The sequence below is a fragment of the Notamacropus eugenii genome, chromosome 6, assembly GCF_028372415.1.
Source record: "Notamacropus eugenii isolate mMacEug1 chromosome 6, mMacEug1.pri_v2, whole genome shotgun sequence".
In the NCBI taxonomy this organism is placed as follows: Eukaryota; Metazoa; Chordata; class Mammalia; order Diprotodontia; family Macropodidae; genus Notamacropus; species Notamacropus eugenii.
The window spans coordinates 149,141,848-149,159,401 of NC_092877.1; the positions used below are offsets into that span (position 1 = coordinate 149,141,848).

Genomic DNA, 17,554 nt, shown 5'->3' on the forward strand with positions numbered 1-17,554 from the left:
CAGTACAGAATCATCTCTTCCTCCCTTGTTTCCCAATTTATGAAAGAAACAAAAGATTCTTAGTCTTTAGAATAGCAAGACTTCATTTAAGTCTTCCTTGGATGCCTCAGGATAGTATGGAGGTGACCCTAATTTGTTTGTTATTTGTTTCTTTATTTACTTTGGAATTTTATTTTGTTTGTTATTATTTAAATTACATTTTTTTTTCAATTAGCAAAAACCCTTCTTTATCTCCATCCCACTCTACACCTCTCACCCTCACCATCCTACCCCAAATTGAAAATGAAATAAATCCGTGTGTGTGTGTGTGTGTGCACACACGCACACGTGATTGTGATCCTGGTTTCTTGAAGACTGCCAGTGAAGCATGAGCCATGATGTGCTCCATCATACTGGAGTCCCAAAATGGTGTCTGCTATTCTGCCTAACTCTCGGAAAATTCCTCTTCTGACTCAATCAGAAAAAGATGCATTCAGATTCCACTTCGACCATTTACTAGCTGTGTGATCGTAGGCAAATGGGTAAATTCTCATTGTCTCAGACGATTGCTTAAAGCCTATCTTCTAAGCCTCAGGTTTTCATCCATGTTGTTAGAGGGAGTATACTACACTGTAAATTGGACATACTGAAAGATCAAATCCTATGGTTAAAATAATTACCTAGAATTTTTTAAGTTCTGTATGTGTGCTAGGCACTGCTGTTTAGGAGGTAGCTTTTCATCTGAGCACTGACGGAAGTTAGAATTTCCAAGAGACAGAAGTGAGGAGGGAGAGCATATCAGACTTTGGGATCAGACTGTGGGATTTCAGGGAATAGCAAATTGGCCAGTTGGTTGGAGTAAAGTGTCCATGAGTTGTAGTAATATGAAATCAGGCTAGACTGTGAGAGGCTTTAAATATTAAATAGAGCAGTTTATATTGTATCCTAAAGACAACGGGGAGCCACTGAAACTTCTGGAGCAGGGGAGTGACGTGATCTGATACATACTTTAGGAACATCAAAATGGCAGCTTTGTGGAGGATGGATTGGAGAAAGGGAAAGATTGAATGTAGGAAGATTTTTGTCACTTGTTGCTTTCATTTCCTAGTGACACTCTTCTCCAACAGTGTTATAAGATTTCTCCTTTATAACAGTGAAGTGCATCATCAAAGAATTGGAAGCTGAGGATGCCTATCAAATGGCTGAACAAATTATGTCATATGATTGTTGTTATGGAATACTATTGTGCTGTAAGAAATGATGAAGGGGATGGTTTCAGAAAAACCTGGGAAGACTTGCATGGACTGATGCGAAGTGGAGAGAGCAGAACCAGAACCCTTTGTCGAGTAAAAGCAATAATGTGAATTATTTGTATTGATCATAAAATAATCAACTTTGAAAAACTTAGGAACTCTGATCAACACAATGCCAAGCATAGTTCCAAAGGACTCATGATTAAACATTCTGTCTGCCTCCAGATAGAGAACTAGTGGACACAGATTACAGATTGAAGCATATTTTCTTCTTTTTCTTGCCTTTTTTTTGGACATGGCTAATGTCGAAATTTGTTTTGCATGACTATACATATTTGTAATGAGTTTTGTTTTTTTTTGTACCTTCTCAAAAGGGAGAGGGGAGAGGGAAGGAAGAGCATTTGGAATGGAAAATAAAATTGAATTTAAAAAATCTCAACATATGCCTTAGTCTGTACCCCTAGCACAACACCTTTCTGCATATAGACAAAAGTTTTGCTTCTTTCATATTCATTCCACCTTGCTCTGCTGTGTGGTTTCACCTACAGGAGAGAAAACACTTTTGGTGGCTTGCATCTCTCAGTTTGAGGAACTCATGTTTCTATGAAATCTCCTGTACCATATGCCTCTGATAGTAAGCTCAGCATTTTTTCCCAACATTCTTTGGGTTATCTCAGACCTCAGGAGCACCTCACTTGAGCTTCAGGGTTGAGGCTTTGTCATGGATTGGTCTGCTGCCTTCCTACGGGCTGAGGTTTATTTCAGTAAACACTAAGTCACTTTGTTTAAAAGCAACACTTATATGAACCCTGCAGCTATATGTGGCTATATATGTTCTCATGTGCTTTTTGCTCAGTGACACTGGTTACCATTCATCTCTACTAAATGAGTTGAGCTGCAAATGTTCATGTGTCAAGTACCTCTGTCCCCCACATTTTGTTTCACCAGAAGAATGTAGAGGTAATTCAAGTGATGACTACTGGAAGAACTGAATATAAATGGGAACAGAGGATTGCTGTTTTAGTTGACATTGGTCCATTTGTTAGTTAACCTTTAGCAAACTATATGAACAGCTGCTTAACATATGTTAGCTGAATTATTAATCAGAATATGTTAGTGGATACGTTTTGAGTCAGGAAGACCAAGGTTCAAATCCTGCCCTAGACACTTAGCAGCTGTGATATCTCTGAGCTTCAGTTTCTTTATCTGTAAAATGGGCATAATAGTAGTGCCCTCCTCACAGTGTTGTGAGGGCCATATATAATAATATAGGTAAGGCACTTTGTAATTCTTGAAGTGCCATTCAAATTTAAGTTAATCATGTATTGAAAATTTGGGGACTATTTAAGCTGTCTATGATGTCCTGCCAGACCAGGCTAGAGGTTAGGGATTGGCTGTCTTTTATATTTACCTCCTGTGTGTCTAGCACAGTGCACGTAGTGGACAATAAGGGAGTTCAGAGCAATTCCAACTGGGAGGGCGGTGACTTGGTGAATATCACAGAGCTTAACCACCACCTTACCCCCAACTCCAAATCTAGCCTTCTTTCTACTAAACTGCATTCTGTTTAATTGAATTGTTGAAAATGTATTTTTGGTCCAATTTTCTCTGCTTTGAAAATGCAATTGAGTATAAACTATTCAGTTCTGTGTTTGTTAAGCAACCAAAGAGACCCCAGGTATACCTCGCCTCTGCCAGTATAGGATTACTTATAAATATAGGGAAAACCCAAGTGGTTTGATGAGCTATTGATCAGATAATAGCACAATATTGTGCTCTCCATACTATGTCTCTCACCATAATAGGAGGAAAATTTGTTGATGTCACCACTAAAAGTTCTTGTCTTGACAGAGTATGGTTTTCCTGGTTCTGTTCTATTCACTCTTCCCCCCTCCCCTCCCATTGCCAATTATCAGATTTCTGAACTCAGGGCTTCGGTTGGTCTTACTTGAGGTGATCTGAAATAAGCCATCTGGAGAAGAATGCACAGACTCAGCTCTGAATTTGAATTTCTCTATTGATGTTAGGAATGTGACAGGGCCATTGCTGAGCATTGGGAGCCAAAATTTTACTAGATGGAAGGAGAATGTTTTATTAAAAAGAAAGCATTTGCCTGGGGTGGGAGGAGGGGGGGACAGAGATGGAAGGTGGGAAGAGATGGGATTTTAGTGTAAATGAATTGTTAACGGCTGTGTTTTAGCTTTTTGGCAGGGGGAGATATTTTCTTTAAATGACATGATAACCCAGGAGAATGATTAAGACTCAGTGCAACCACGGAGAGCTCTTTTCAGTTTTCATGAATTCCTGTTAACCTTGCTTTTGGTGTCATTCTGTGCATTACTGTCAAAGGAATCTGCTTCCTTTGAAGTCATGTAGTGTTGCTGCTGGGGATAATATCATGGTGGTACAATAGGTGTGTGACAACAAGGCTTCCTAATCTCCGCCAATGCCTTATTTCCCAAGTAAAGGTGTCTGTGAGTGAGGATGAGTGCCTATAAACAGAGAATATGATGAGAATATATGGTAATGGGCAGGATGATGGGTAAAATATTTCTCATGAATTAGGGATGACCTTTCATAATTCACGAGCTGCAAAACTAAGGGAGACTTGAAATCACCTGAAAAGCTTGCAGAAGCAATTTGTAATTCTTACGAGGCAGCCTGGAGAACTGAATAGTGCTCTTTTTCTGGTGGATGGTGCTAACACTGTTCATGTGAGGTTGCAGGGAAAGGAGGATTCTGTTACTGATAAAACTTAATGCCCAGAATTCTGTGGTCTTAAGACTTACCAGCTAAGCACATAGTAGATGCCTAATGAATATTGGATTGATTGTAATGGGGGGAGCATGTTGGGAGAAGAAAACATGTGAATTGTTTGATTTTTGTTTTGTGTGAAATTTAAAGGCTTTTTCTCCCCCCAGAATTTTGGTTCAGATTGATGTCATACACCTGAATATATCTAATTTGTTATATTGCTTTTCACTATTTCCCCCTTGTGTTACCCTTCTTTTAATTTGTGATACTGCTCGCAGTTCACTTAAAAAAAATGCTGACAATTTGTAAGAGGAGAAGTACACAAACCTCCATCCTCTGTCATCTTCTATAATTCAAAACAAATCATATCTGCTTATGTCTAACCTCAGTCTACCTTGGAATGGGAAGAATAGTAGCATCTACTTCCCAGGGTTGTTTTGAGGATCAAATGAGATAATATTTGTAAGGTGTTTTATGAACCTTATAGAGTTATGCAGATTCTAGTTATTATTATTATTACAGGTATTTCTAAGGGACTTTCCATATTCATTTTCTATTGTGTTATTGCTATACAAAGTGTTAAAAGAAATTTTTGGTATTTGAAAAACTTTGGGTGCAAGATGGTGGAGTAGAAAGACTGATCTACTCTATCTCTCTCCCTGTAACCTATAAAATACCCATAAAAATGACTCTAAACAAATTGTAGAGCAGCAGAAGCTGCAAAATGACAAAGTGAAACAGATTTCCAGCCCAAGACAGCCTGGAAGGCCAACAGGAAGGGTCTGTCACAATGGGCTCAGAGCAGAGCACAGTATAGTGTGGGACAGGAGTGGAGTAGGCTTCAGGGCATGGAATCACAGGTAGCACCTGTGGTTCCCAGATTTCTCAACCTACAAACACCAAAGACAGCTTCAAAGGTCAGTAAGAAAGCTCTGCAACCTGAGTGAGAGGGGAGCAAGGTCTGGCCCCATTCCCAGGGCAGCAGCATCCACTTTTGGATCCCTCAGCCTAAAGATCTTGAGAGAGTCAAGCATCTGATCTGGGTCTCAGTCCTGAGTGGTGGTCCTGGGGTGAGGAGGAGCACTGGCATGTTGGAGTTGGTGGTGGCTGTGGAGAGGGAACTATACCCGCAGTTCCAGGGCACAAAAGAGTGCTTGTGATTGCTCACAAACCAGAGTGCAGAGTTTACTCCTCTCCCTTAATTGTTCCAAATTGGAGGAACTGAGAACTTACAGGTCCCTGAAGATATCTCAGAGAACAACTGCACAAAATCCTCTGAGGCCTATGGTAGTATACTATCCACTTGACAGAGTACTCAAAAGTCAAGTAACTGGCTGGGAAAATGCCTCAAAAATGGGAAGAAATAAGTCTCTAGAAGGTTACTTTCTTGCCAAAAAGATATTTTCTTCCATCCTTTTGGATGAGGTAGAAAAAAGCATACCATCAGATGAAGACGTCAAAGTCTAGGCTTCTACGTCTAAAACCTCCAAAAAAGATATGCAATGGTCTCAGGCCATGGAAGAGCTCGAAAAGGATTTTGAAAATCAAGTAAGAGAGGTGGAGGAAAAATTGGGAAGAGAAATGAGAGTGATGCAAGAAAATCATGAAAAGCAAGTCAACAGCTTGCTAAAGGAGACCCAAAGAAATGCTGAAGAAAATAATACCTTTAAGATAGACTAATCCAAATGACAAAAGAGGTCCAAAAAGCCAATGAGAAGAGGAATGCTTTCAAAAGCAGAATGGGTCAAATGGAAAAGGAGATTCAAAAACCCACTAAAGAAAATAATTCTTTAAAAATTAGAATGGAGCGGGTGGAAGGTAATGATTTTAAGAGAAACCAAGAAATTATAAAACAAAACCAAAAGAATGAAAAGATAGAAGACAATGTGAGATATCTCATTGGAAAAACAACTGACCTGGAAAATAGATCCAGCAGAGATAATTTAAAGATTATTGGTCTACCTGAAAACCATGATCAAAAAAAGAGCCTAGACATCATCTCCCAAGAAATTATCAAGGAAAACTGCCCTGATATTCCAGAACCAGAAGGTTAAATAGAAATGGAAAGAATTCACCCATCTCCTCCTGAAAGAGACCTTAAAAGGAAAACTCATAGGAATATTGTAGCCAAATTCCAGAATTCCCAGGTCAAGGAGAAAATATTACAAGCAGCTAGAAAGAAACAATTCAAGTGTTGTGAAAATACAATCAGGATAACAAAGGATTAAGCAGCTTCTACACAAAGGGATCAAAGGATTTGGAATATGATATTCCAGAGGTCAAAGGAGATAGGATTAAAACCAAGAATCACCTACCCAGGAAAACGGAGTGTAATGCTTCAGGGGGGAAAAAATGGAATTTCAATGAAATAGAGAATTTCCAAGCATTCTTGTTGAAAAGACCAGAACTGGCTAGAAGATTGCCTTTCAAACACAGGAATCAAGAGAAGCATGAAAAGGTAAACAGGAAAAAGAAGCCTTAAGGAACTCATTAAAGTTGAACTGTTTACATTCCTACATGGAAAGATATTATTTGTAACTCAGGAGATCTTTTTCAGTATTAGGGTAGTTAGAAGAAATATATGTGTGTATGTTGTTTTCCTTTGTTGTTCTTTGTTCTTTGTTCTTGAAGAGGACCAAAATGACATCACCATGATAAAGTGAAATTTCAGTTGTGTCCTACTGTGGCTGATCAAACCAATACAAGCTTGGAATGCTCTACCACAAGTTGGGCACAGATGGTCTTTGTGAACATTTTGGGTGATTACTCCAAATTTGTGCATTCTACATTTCCTTTGTGCTGTCTCAATTCTGCTTTGCTCATAGAACACAGCACCCTTTCTGATGTGGGCACACCATGCTGTGCCAGTGTCTATAGTAGGCTCAAACTACCAGACTTGGCAGGGAGTCCTAGGGAGGAATGGAGTTGGAAGCAGCAACAACAATGGTCATTTACTGCTGAGAACTTGAGTATCGTATGCCTTCTCATCACCAACAGTCCTTTCTGTTTACTTAGACACAATAAAACTTCATGGATGAACCCTTGCAGCAAACATTGGCGTCTAAAAGAGTATGTGATTGTAAGGAAAAGAGACAGACAGGATATGAGAGTGACAAAGGCAATGTGTGGTGCAGAGTGCTGGACTGATCATAGACTTATCCTTTCCAAGCTAAATATTTGAAATCATCCAAAGTGCCATTCCCAAGGCAAAATGACTACCAGAAAAATTAATGTCAACAAATTAGAGCTCTTCTTTGACTGTGAACAGTTTGTTACTAACCTAGAGGGAAAGTTGAGCCAACACATAGTTGGCAACAGTGGAGCAGAAAAGGAGTGGGCATCTTTCAGAGATTTGGTGTACAGCACTGCATTTGCCCATCTGGGTCAGAACACTGGCAAACACCAAGACTGGTTTGATGAAAATGATGGGGAAATTCAGAAGTTGCTAAATGAAAAACGTGAAGTCCACAGGATATACCAGCAGGATAGTTCATCCACCTCTAAGAAGGCAGCATTTAATTTCATCAAAAGCAAAGTACAAGCAAAGCTTAGAGAGATGCAGCATTCCTGGCTCAGTAAGAAGTAAGAAATTCAGTTTTATGCTGATAGTAACAATACAAAGTGCTTTTATGATTCTCTGAAAGCTGTTTTTGAACCAAAAACCTACGGTGCATCACAACTACTCAGTGCTGATGGAACCACATTGATTAGTGATGAGAACATGATCCTAGAGAGATGGGCTGAACACTTCCATAGTGTTCTCAACAGACCATCATCAATCAATTCTGAGGCCATTCAACCTCAGGTTGAAGTCAGTTCCTCCTTAGCTGAACTTCCAACTGAAGAAGAGGTTTTGAGGGCCATTAGGTTCCTTTCATGTGGCAAAGCACTTGGTGCTGATTCTATTCCAGTTGAGATTTACAAGGTAGGGGGAACATTGCTCATACAAAAGCTGACTGAAAATTTCCAGGTTATATGGCAAGGGGAAGTTATGTGTGTATGTATGTGTGTGTGTGTTTGTGTGTATGTGTGTATGTATGTAGGTGTGTACGTATGTGCATATTATATGTGTGTAGATGAGTGTATGTACATGTGTGTATGTATACCTATATATGTATGTGTGTGTGTGTGTGTGTGTGTATACATAGACAGAGGGCATAGAGTGAGTTGAACATGAAGGGAGAATACCTAAAAAATAAAATTGACTGTTGAATGGAATGTACTAGGAGTAAGAGAAAGGGAGAGGTAGAATGTAGCAAATCATATCACATAAAAGAGGGAAGAAAGAGCTTTTACAGTGGAGGGGAAGAGGGGGGAGATGAAAGGAAATAAGTGAACCTTACTCTCATAGGATTTGGCTTAAGGAGGAATAACATACACTCAACTGGATATGGAAATCTATTTTACCATGCAGGAAGGCAAGGAGGAAGGGGATAGGAGAGGGAAGATAATAGAAGGGACAGCAAATGGGGGAAAGGATAATCAGAAGCACATATTATTGGGGGAGGATGGGTCAAGGGAGAGAATGCAATAAATTGAGGGTGGGATAGGATAGGATAGGACAGAGGGAAATGTAGTTAGTCTTTTACAACATAACTATTATGAAAGTGCTTTGCATTGTTACACATGTATGACCTATATTGAATTGCTTGTTTTCTCAATGAGGGTAGGTGGGGAGGGAGGGAGAGAACATGGAGCTCAAAGCTTTAATAATGAATGTTAAAAATTGTTTTAGCATGTGACAGTGGAGTATAGAAATCTATTTTGCCTTACAGGAAAATAGAGGGAAAGGGGAATGGAAGAAGGGTGGGTAATAGAAGGGAGGACAGAATGGAGGAAGAGGTGAATGGGGTACATGCTGTCCTGGAGTGGAGGGTGGGGAAAGATGGAGAGGAAATTTTGAATTCAAATTCTTCTGAAAGTGAGTGTTGTGAACTAAGAGATAAATAAATTATGTAGTTAAAAAAAAACCTTTGGATTCTGTAGAAATTTTATTGTCTTTCTTTTAGTTGTAAAGATCATACAGTCACAGGTTTAGAGCTGTAAGGAATGTAAGTTAGTGGTTGTCTACTCCAACCTCCTTATTTTAGAGATGAGAAAACTGAGGCCAGAGAAGAAGAATTTTTTGCACAGGGTCATACAAGGATTAAGTTGTAGGGCTGAGATTTGAATCCAGGTTCTCTGACTCCAAATCTCTTTTCTACTGTGCCACTGCCACTAGATGATCAGGTATCTGTTTTTGAGTTTCTATTTTTGTCTTTTAAAGTTATTCCTCATTTTCTTCCTTGACTTTCTTGATTTGAATGTGTGTGTGTGTGTGTGTGTGTGTGTGTGTGTGTGTGTGTGTTTTAACCTATCTTTTCTGTTCAGTCATCGACTTGATCCCTAATGAGCTATGTGACCTTAGTTAAGTCACTTAATCTCTTTGAGACTCAGGGTTTTTCATGTAAAATGGTGTTAACAATACCTATATTTTCCTCTCAGAGTTGTGGGGAGGACCAGCTGTAAAGCTCTTGTATTCTGGTCCCCATATGTCTCTGGAACAACTTGCTCCCTCTCGTGTTCAAAGTGCTATATTAGGTTATCAGCTGTTCAGATACACAGATCATGAATCCCAGCTGGTTATTTGCCTTATTGCTTGATATGCTAGAGACAAAGAAATTTGACACATTATTTGAGCAAACCCTAAAGCAAGGTAAACTAGGAAAAGAAGTGAACCAGATAACTAGTATGTGGTGTACCCATACTCGAATGACTGCCACTTCCCCATACCCTCTAGACAACCAATGATTCATAATCCCTTTCATTAATCAGGCATGCCAACCCTTTGGGAAGATGTAATTCATTTAGACTCAGTCATTTGTTAGAATTCATAAGAGTCATGTCTCTAAACAGCTTCTGCTTGGTCCTTCCCTATGAGTTTTGGAGCAGCCACTAGTAAGCATTGTTCCTTCAAATACTGGGTACAGGTAGGATGAATTTCCGCCTCTGATATTAGCTTTCCAAAGGGTGGGATCAGATCTGATGTACCTTCCGTGTTTTATGGTCTCTAGCTGTGCCTCTCCATACTTGCGCCTCATCTGGCATGACCTTTCTTCTCTCTGGGTGACTGTTTTCCTGTGTTTAATGTTTCAGTTGTGTCTCCCCTGCAAGATTTCTGTTATCTTCTAAAATTGGGCATGATGAAAACTACTAATGTTTCATCTAACATCTAGGTTTCTGGGAGAAATATTTCCAAAATAAAACATGATTTCTATCTCCTGGATCCACCCACTTATAAACTATTAAATTGTGAGCTATGTAGATGTTGACTGTATAAGTGCTTGTCTTTTTGTTTTTTACTTTTTTGATATCTCTGTACCTGGTTCTAATTTATGTTTGATTTAGGTTTATTGATGTTTGGGAGTGGTATTTTGAAGTATCTTTAACATTTTCACAATGACGTTTAGTCTCGAAGGGTCCCCTGGTCCTGTTTCTCTCTTGGGGAGTCATTTCTACAAGAGTGAATCCTGCTTTCCTCAATAAACTTTCTTAAAGTTGCCACATAGGATGAAAGGGACTACACTGGTTGTGTTGAATGCAGCCATCAGAGGGGCTACCTGACCCTGACTCTATGGTTGGAGCAGGTTCAAACCAGTTGGAGTCAGTCTTGTGGTTCTCTCAAAAATCCCCCATTGCTATACCTAGAGCACGCTTTTTTGACCAAATATTACCATTCCCCAAGCCTCCCTAGCTTTCTCTATGGATTTTCAGATATTTTGTAAAACAACTTAGGTTACATCTTTGAGAGGTTGTGCCTGCAATGAGACTCCCTCCCGCTGAAGTGTGAGTAAACACTGTGCCTCTACTACCCGTCCTGGGTACTCCTGCACTTCAGTGCTGTGCGGTGCTCTGAATTTCAATTCTCTTGCCTTGATTAAAGACCCTTGTTGTGACTTGGGTAGTCCTCTGTATTTCAGGTTGACAGCTGATAGGAGTGTTCTCCTTTTTTACTCCCTAGTTAGGCCTATGACATTTCAGGATGCTGTTATTTCAAATAGAAAAGGGATGGAGAGAGAGGTTTTTCCATGCTCATGCTTATTAGTACATCCTAGGTTTCAGTATCTGAATAGGTCAAGCCTAACTTGACATTAATTATCCTGTGTTCTGTTCCAGGCAGAACTGCACATTTTCAGATGAGATTCACAAAGGGCTTTGGTTCACTGTTTGCTGTGTTATACTATATTGTCTTTATGTTCTATCAGCGTTGTTAGTGAATTAATGCTCTTGTGAGTCTTCATAGTTCCATGGTGTTTTTTCCTCAGTTACAATGAAGGATTTTTTTTGGCTTTGAGAAATCTATAATTACTTACCACACTCCTAATGTGATGGGAGAATCATTGCCTACTTGCTGTTTCCCAGCCAGGAATCTCCCTCTTTGGCTGACACCCAGAGTCCTAAATTAAAGACCAATCATTCCTTATAATTTATCCTTTTGCAACAAGGACAGCTATCCTTCCTGAGTGTCTCCTATTCAGTGCTAAATAAATGGTGGTGAATGAGAAAGGAGGAGAGCAAGAGGGGAATTGTAGCTCATCAGTGTTAATGTTTAAGGGGTATTTCTTTTTCTTGTCTACAGTCTTGGGAAGTCCTCTCCAGGGAATTACCAGCAGTTGAGATTGATGATCCAGAAATCACTTAAGGTGAACTGTGTGATAGAGTGAAGCAGGCAACCCAGAACCCAGAAACAGATTGACTCCTCTTATGAAAGAAAACAATTACAGGTAAGAAACTTTAAAAAAAATTAGTCTCCATTTTGATTTGATCTCAGGGATAGGCAGTTTTTCTTTTAATAAAATTTATTAAGCCTTTGTATATCCCAGTTATTTCTAGATATGTCATTCCCTCCAGTCTATAAAAAAAGTTCGTATATATTTGTGTGTGTGTGTTTGTGTGTATGTGATTAAGCAGAACTAACTGCTTCAGAGCCCTAGACTGAAAGGGTGTGCAATATTCTGCATTTGTAGTCCCTCCATCCCTGTATCAAAGGGAGGGGAGGTTTGTATCATCATCTGTCCTTGGAGATGCAAGATTGGCCATTATGACTACTCAGAATCTGGCTTCCTTTGAGTGTTCCCTTCTCTGCATCATTGTAGTTTTTGTTATATTTTCTTGTTCTGCTAACTTCACTCTGCATCAGTTCAAACAAGTCTTCATGTTTCTCTAAATTCCTCACATTCATCTTTATTGCACACTAATGTTCTGCTACATCCACAATTTGTTCAGCCATTCCCCAACCCAACAGCACTCATTTTGTTTCCACATGTACTTTCATTGAGTATTTACCAGCTCCCATTTGGATCAAGTCTGATGTAGAGGCATTGCTTCAATTTAATTTTCTTTTTTTCTTTTTCCCTAATTATACTTTCAATGAATATATATTATTGTGCATGCTAATGAATTCACAAAGTATCAGAATTTCAGGCAAGTTGTGTATAATTAGGTTAGATTGAGAATGAGTGTTTCAAGACTTTAATAAATCTGCAATTCAAAATTTAAAAAAAGAATATTAAAAAATAAATAATAAATCTTTTAAAAAAGATTTTATATATAAGTTGATAGGTATCTTGATTTCTTGTCTGAATGGGAACATGTATTTCTGTATTATAAAGATGGACTTGATTCATTGTTCCTTCCAAGTGCCAAATATCTTATTTTATTAAATGGCCCTACTTTGTCAGATGTGCTGATAAATGGACTTTCCAGAATTTGCTCAAGTCTGAGATGCCCAGATGCATTTATTTGCCCAATGATTGCCCCTAAAAAACTGTAACTCCCTCTCATCTCTAGGTTTAAATACAAAATTCTCAGGCTGGTGTTTTAAGCCCTTCCATTATGGATCCCACCTCCCTTTCTAGTTTTATTTCAGAATGGGCAGTCTGGTGCCATGGAAAGAGTATTGAACCTAGAGTCAGAAGACCTTTATTCAAATCCCAGCTCTATACTTCTCACTGTGTGATCTTGGGTAAATCACTTAAGCACCCTTCGCCTCAGTTTCTTCATCTGTAAAAAATGAGGTCAGACTAAATGCCCTTTAATGCCTATCCATTCCAACTCTGAATATAGAACCTCATTTCATTCAGAAGGCTTCTAGTTAATCTGTTCCCATTCCTATCACCCCCCTTTGATACCTTTGAAGAGATCATCCTCCATGTCTGAAATGGGTTCCCTCCTCACTTCCACTCCTTAGACCCATTAATAAAAGAATTTGTTTTGTAAAACTTAGACTCAGTCAAAGGGCCTCCCTTGAGGATCTAGAGGGTCATGTGTTGCCTTGAGGCTGCAGGTTTCCCACTTTTGCCTTAGACTGTCAAGCTCACTTCATAGGATAGTTTTGCTGCTGTCTTGCTTTTTTTTGGATTCTATTAGTTTTTAAGGCTCTTTCCTTTTGGAAGTCATATACTACTTTGTAGTTCTTGCTGTCAATCTCTCCCCCGCCAAGTAGAACTTAAGCACCCCCAAAGCAGAGGCTGCTTTGTATGTCTTCATCTCCCTCACACCTAGCACAGAGGAGGTATAGAGTAAATGTTTATTTCCCTGAATTGACTTACTGGGCACAGGCCATTTTAACTGTACTGTGTAGAACTTGGCATCAAACAGACAAAAACAGCCTTCATTTGTCCCATTGGCACTGGCATTCATGACAATGTGCTTTGTAATTCTCAGATGAAAGGCAGTTCATAAGGAGCAGTAGTGTTTATAGAAGGGAAATGGCTTTCATTAGCTTGAGTATTCCACTCTAGGCTTTTAAAAATTAATTTTAGAGAATATCAGATTTGTGCATATAAGAAATCATTCACTATATACTTTTTACACCATAAATGAATTATGTTTGTATCCTTAAGGGTCTTGGCAGCATGCTACATCATTGCTCGTTCAAGACTGAAGGGAAAAACTACTTTGTACATGATAATTTGGTTTAAGTTGTGCGACCCAGTGGATTTAATTCTTAGCTCTATCACTTACTAGGATGCAAAAATACTTTTTCCCCTTTCTAAATGATTTATTGATGCACTTTTCATTTTTACATTACTGTCACAATCTACTCCCACCACCCCTAGAAGCATGCTTCATCTTCAGTCCACTGAAGTCAGGAATGGTTATTCAGAAAGTTAAAATCTTTTAGCTTTTTTTTTCCTTTAGATTATTGCGGTCCTTGTTTAAACTATTCTCCTAGTTTTCCTTACTTTATTCTGTGTCAGTTCAGATCAGTCTTCCTGAGTTTCTTAGAATAGAATTAAGAATAAAGAATTCTTTATATTTGTTATTTCTTCTGGAAGTGTTAGGTAGCACAGTGGATAGAGCACCAGCCTGGAATCAGGAAGATCTCAGTTCAAATGTGGCCTCAGATACCTCCTGTTTTGTTTGTCCTTTGTTCTTGAAGAGAACCATGAAGGTGAGGCCATGACTTGCAAGTGGATTGGATTTAAGTGAGGCAGGGCTGTGCAAAGGCACCAGCCTCACTTTCTCCTCCAGAGCCATCTGGGTGTAGTGGCCAGGTAGAGATCAAGATGACTGGAGGTGGTCCCCAGATATTTCCTAACTATGTAACTTTGAACAAGTCATGTGACTTCTCTTTCAGTTTCCTCATCTGTAACATGGTATAGCATCTCCCTCCCAAAATTGTTGTAAGGATGAAAATGAGATATATTTGTAAAGTACTTAGCAGAGAGCCTGGCACACAGTAGGCACTTATTGTTGTTTAGTCTTTTCAGTTGTATTTGTTTCTTTGTGACCCTATTTGGGGTTTTCTTGGCAAAGATACTGGAGCAATTTTCCATTTCCTTCTCTAGTTCGTCTTCCAGATGATTAAAGTGAAGCAAACAGGGCTAAGTGAATTGTCCGGTGTCGCACAACTGGTAAGTGTCTGAGATCACATTTGAACTCGGGAAGATGAGCCTTCCTGATTGCAGGCCTAGCACTGTGCCACCTAGCTGCCCATCATAGGTGATATAAATGTTAACTATTATTATTAATTATTACTATTATTATTGTAACCTATGACATTTACATGCTACAACTTATTTAGTCATTTGCTAATCAATGAACACCCACTTTCCTTCTAGTTCTTTGTAATTGCAGAAAGTTCTGCTAGAAATACTTGTATGTATGAGATCTTTCCTTTTGCCTTTAATTTCTTTGGAGTCCATAACTACTAGTGGTATTCTGAGTCAAAGGAGTATATATAGTTTGGTGACTTTTAAAGTATAATCACAGATTTTTTTGAAATTGTTTAGACTGCTTAGACTGCTCTACCTGCAGTGCATTAATGTGCTTGTTTTCCTACAGTATTCCTTCAAACCACTCCCCCAAATCAAACCAAACCAAAACACCTTTTACCATTTATGTCTTTTACTATATCATCACTACTCTGGATTGGTGGTGAAATCTCACAGTTGTTTTAATTTGCATTTTACTTATTAAACTTAAACTTAAAGACTTAAAATGTTTCACATAGTCATTGAGAGCTGATACATTCCCATTCTTCAAAAAACATCCCAGAATCGTGGAATATTGGAAATGGAGAGCACCCTAAGGGTCCTCTAGGCCACTCCTCTTGTGCTCTTTTTTCTTCTTGCCCATGGGAAGAATGAAGTCCAGAGAAGTTGTGACTTGCCTGAGGTCAAACAGTGAGTTAATGGCATCTTTGGAGTCGAATCAAATTTCATGACTTTTAAAAGCAGTAGGAAAGTAAAAACCATCAAGAATAATAAAAGACTCGTCTGTTTAATTATAGTTTATTTTTTCTGGACTTTGAGATAAGGAACTTCATGGTTTAGGATTGCATTGATAGGGTTTTGGTATTGCAAATAAAAGAATGTTCAACCTAGCACTATCACTCTCTGCCTTTGTGATTTTGGATGCAACCCTTAACTCTTCTAGAACTTAGCTTCCTCATTTGTAAAATAAAGGGGTTGGACTCAATGACCTCTGGGGTGACTTTTAGCTCTAGACCTGTGACCCTCTTTTTAAAGGTGTGCAAAAGAGAGATGAGGTAAAGCCCCTTTTCTTTTCAATACAGATGTAGAACATGAGATAGTTATTTCTCCTTTCCCTGAATTTTAAGGTAGCACTTATTACATGTCTTATTTAACTTTCACATTCTACCTTCCATTATTGTTATGTTTGCATATACTTTATTCTCACACTAGACTGGGTACTGAATGAGGGTAACAACCATTCATCTTCTTAATTCCCTCTTCTCCCTCCACAGTGCCTAGTGTAATGTCTTTGACTCAATTCAGTAAACTTTTATTGTGTCTACTTATGTTCCATGCCCCATGCTAAGTGCTGGGGGTACAAAAAGAGGCAAAGGACAGTCCCTCCCCTCAGGGCCTTAAAATCTAATGACCAAGTGCCAACATGTCCAAAGCAAGCTATAGACCGGATATATAGGAAATAATTAACAGGAGTAAGGCAGGGGAATTAAGAGGGTTTGGGGAAGGCTTCCTGTACAAGATCTTGCCTGTGATAATGTTCAGTAAATATTTTTTCATTGAGTAGTCATAGATTGATTGATTTTTAGAGCTGAAATGAACATTTGGTATCCATTCTGGGTGACTTGTCCCCAGTTCATGCATGTAAAAAAAAAGGGAATGAGATGTTAATATGGGGTAAAATATGAGAATATGCCAAATGAGTGGGAAACAAAGTAACTATTTTAGGACTGGGAAGGAGAGAAGACATCAATGTGGACTGGGATGGTCCTGGAATGCTTTATGGAAAAGGCAGGATTTAAGTGTAGCCTTGAAATATGGATCGTGTTTGGGTTGAAGGTCTTCCCCTGGTCCTGCTTGGAACAGATGATTTACATTGGAATCAAGGTAGGGCTAAGATTGGAAAAGTTGGTAGGGGCCAGCTTGGGTCACTTACAATTTCAAATACCTTTCTTCTAGAAGCAATCATAAAATTTGATCTACATTTAATATTTATACCTATTTATTTCCCAGCAATACAGTTTTGTTGCGTTTCTCCTTGAAGTAGTCATCTCGTGGCATTTTATCTATCAACTCTCATCAAGAGCATTTTCAAAATGAGTAGGTAACTAGGGATTCCACGGAGATTACCACTAAGAATTGCCATTAAGGGGAAAATCAATGGAGTTTATAAGATTGTAGATTTAGACCCCAAATCACTCTGGCTCTCCTGGATTGGCGGAGGTTCAAGGCCAAACCCTACTTGGTCATAGTTGAGCCCTGATTGGCTCAGAATGAATGCAAATTGCAGTTGTTTCTGTTTTGGACAGAAATTCTGAGGGTCTTCCCCTCCCAGATTGATTTTTTGTTAATTAAGTAAAGAGGCATTCTCTGCTCCATTTCATATAAAGCCTTAATCACTGAATAGGAGTTGCCTCAGTCAAACTGAGACCTGTTAAAAGACTTTAGCTAGAAAAGGTCAAGGTCCCCCACTGCATCCTGGGCTATCTCCAGTTGTTCTGACCTATATCTGGTCACTAGACCCAGATGGCTCCAGAGGAGAAAGTGAGTCTGGCGACTTTGCACAGCCCTCCCTCACTTAAATCAATTCAA

The 17,554-nt window shown here is 39.0% G+C and overlaps 1 protein-coding gene across 10 annotated transcripts in view; it reads left to right on the forward strand.

Moving 5' to 3' along the window:
• Positions 1-17,554, forward strand: part of FHIP1A (FHF complex subunit HOOK interacting protein 1A) — a 368,975-nt gene that overhangs the window by 82,954 nt on the left and 268,467 nt on the right. For 7 of the 10 annotated variants that reach the window (XM_072621248.1, XM_072621251.1, XM_072621243.1 and 4 more), the window contains one exon: positions 11,605-11,749. Coding sequence is in view for 1 of the 10 variants with exons in the window: in XM_072621249.1 (XP_072477350.1) it covers positions 14,831-14,884 (54 nt within the window). In the remaining 9 variants the exon portion in view is untranslated. Of the gene's footprint in view, positions 1-11,604; positions 11,750-14,818; positions 14,885-17,554 lie in introns of those variants that run through there. The other 3 variants (XM_072621249.1, XM_072621242.1, XM_072621245.1) reach the window with 2 other exon arrangements.